Consider the following 1,271-nt stretch of genomic DNA (forward strand, 5'->3'; position numbering starts at 1 on the left):
AGCCCCTTGCTGCAGTGCACCCCCCTGAGTCCCCAAACCCCTTGGGGTGCTACAGAGCCCCCCCAAGCCCCTCGGGTGCAATGGACAGGAGCCCCCCAGACCCTTGCAGTGCAATGAACCCCCTGAGCCCCCACCCTACCTGGGGACACCCTGAGCCCCCCCAGCACCCCCTGGAATCCCCCCAGAGCTCCCCCCCACCACCACCGCGAGGGGGGCCGTCAGGTGTCCCCAGGGCTGGGGGCTCACCCCCTCCGGCCCCCCCAGATCCGCGACGACAACAAGCGCCTGCACCCCTGCCTGCTGGACTTCCACAGCCTGCCCGAGCCCGAGAGGAACTACAACCTCCAGATGTCGGGGGAGACCCTCAAGTGAGGGGGCCGAGGGGGGCGGGAGCGGGCTGTGGGGCTGGCGCTGGCGTATGGGGCTGGGATCTGGGGCACCAGGGCTGAGGTATGGGGCTGGGGTTGGAGCTGACGGTCTAGGGTACGGGACTGGGATCTGGGGGACCAAGGATGGGGTTGGAGCTGGGGCCTGGGGAACTGGGTCTGGAGTATGGGGCTGGGGCTGGAGCTGAGGGGCAGGATGTGGGGTCCCRGCGGCCCCCTTACGCTGCACCCCCAGGACGCTGCTGGCGCTGGGCTGCCACGTGGGCATGGCTGACGAGAAAGCCGAGGAGAACCTCAGGAAGGTCAAACTGCCCAAAACGTAGGTGCCAGGGGCAAAGGGGGACTGGAGGGGGGCAGTGACATTCGGATGGGGCAGAGCTTGGGGCAGGGGCTTGGCTCGGTGGTCCCAGTTTGGGGTGGGGGGTACTGGTTTGGGGAGACCCTGGGCTGGAGAGGGTGTTACTGGTTTGGGGGAGGTCCTTGCCTTGGGGGTCTTTGGGGGTTGGTGGTTTGGGTTGAGGGGAGGACCAGTTGAAGGGCACCCAGGTGGGCTCCCCAGCTGGTGTCCCGGGGCGGGGGGGTGTCCCAATTTAGGGAGTCCTTAGGGGTCCCCAGTTTGTGGGGGGTTCCCTGGCTGGTGGGGGGCGCAGTAGAGTGTCTGCATTGGAGGTTCCTGGATGGGGTCCTAATCAGGGGCCCCTGGTCCCAGGTGGGGCATCCAAATTGGGAGATCCTTGGTGGTGGGTCCCCAACCGAGGTCCCCATCAGGGCTTCCTGGCTGAGGGTCGCTGATGGTGGGTCCCTACTGGAATCCCTGATCAGGGCTTCCTGGTTGGAGGTCCATCCTGGGAGGTCCCTGGTGGTGGGTCCCCATTGGAATCCCTG

General features: G+C 66.9%; 1 protein-coding gene across 1 annotated transcript in view; it reads left to right on the forward strand.

Moving 5' to 3' along the window:
- Nucleotides 1-264: 264 nt before the first annotated feature.
- LOC146586377 (ryanodine receptor 1-like) overlaps nucleotides 265-1,271 on the forward strand; it is a gene marked incomplete at both ends in the record, with an annotated part of 44,400 nt that continues 43,393 nt past the window's right edge. The window contains 2 exons of the mRNA XM_085321419.1: nucleotides 265-368; nucleotides 622-705. Coding sequence (XP_085177545.1) covers nucleotides 265-368; nucleotides 622-705 — 188 coding nt within the window. The remainder of the gene's footprint in view (nucleotides 369-621; nucleotides 706-1,271) is intronic.

This window comes from Rhea americana, unplaced genomic scaffold (genome assembly GCF_003343005.1).
Source record: "Rhea americana isolate MKP2758 unplaced genomic scaffold, rheAme1 scaffold_694, whole genome shotgun sequence".
In the NCBI taxonomy this organism is placed as follows: Eukaryota; Metazoa; Chordata; class Aves; order Rheiformes; family Rheidae; genus Rhea; species Rhea americana.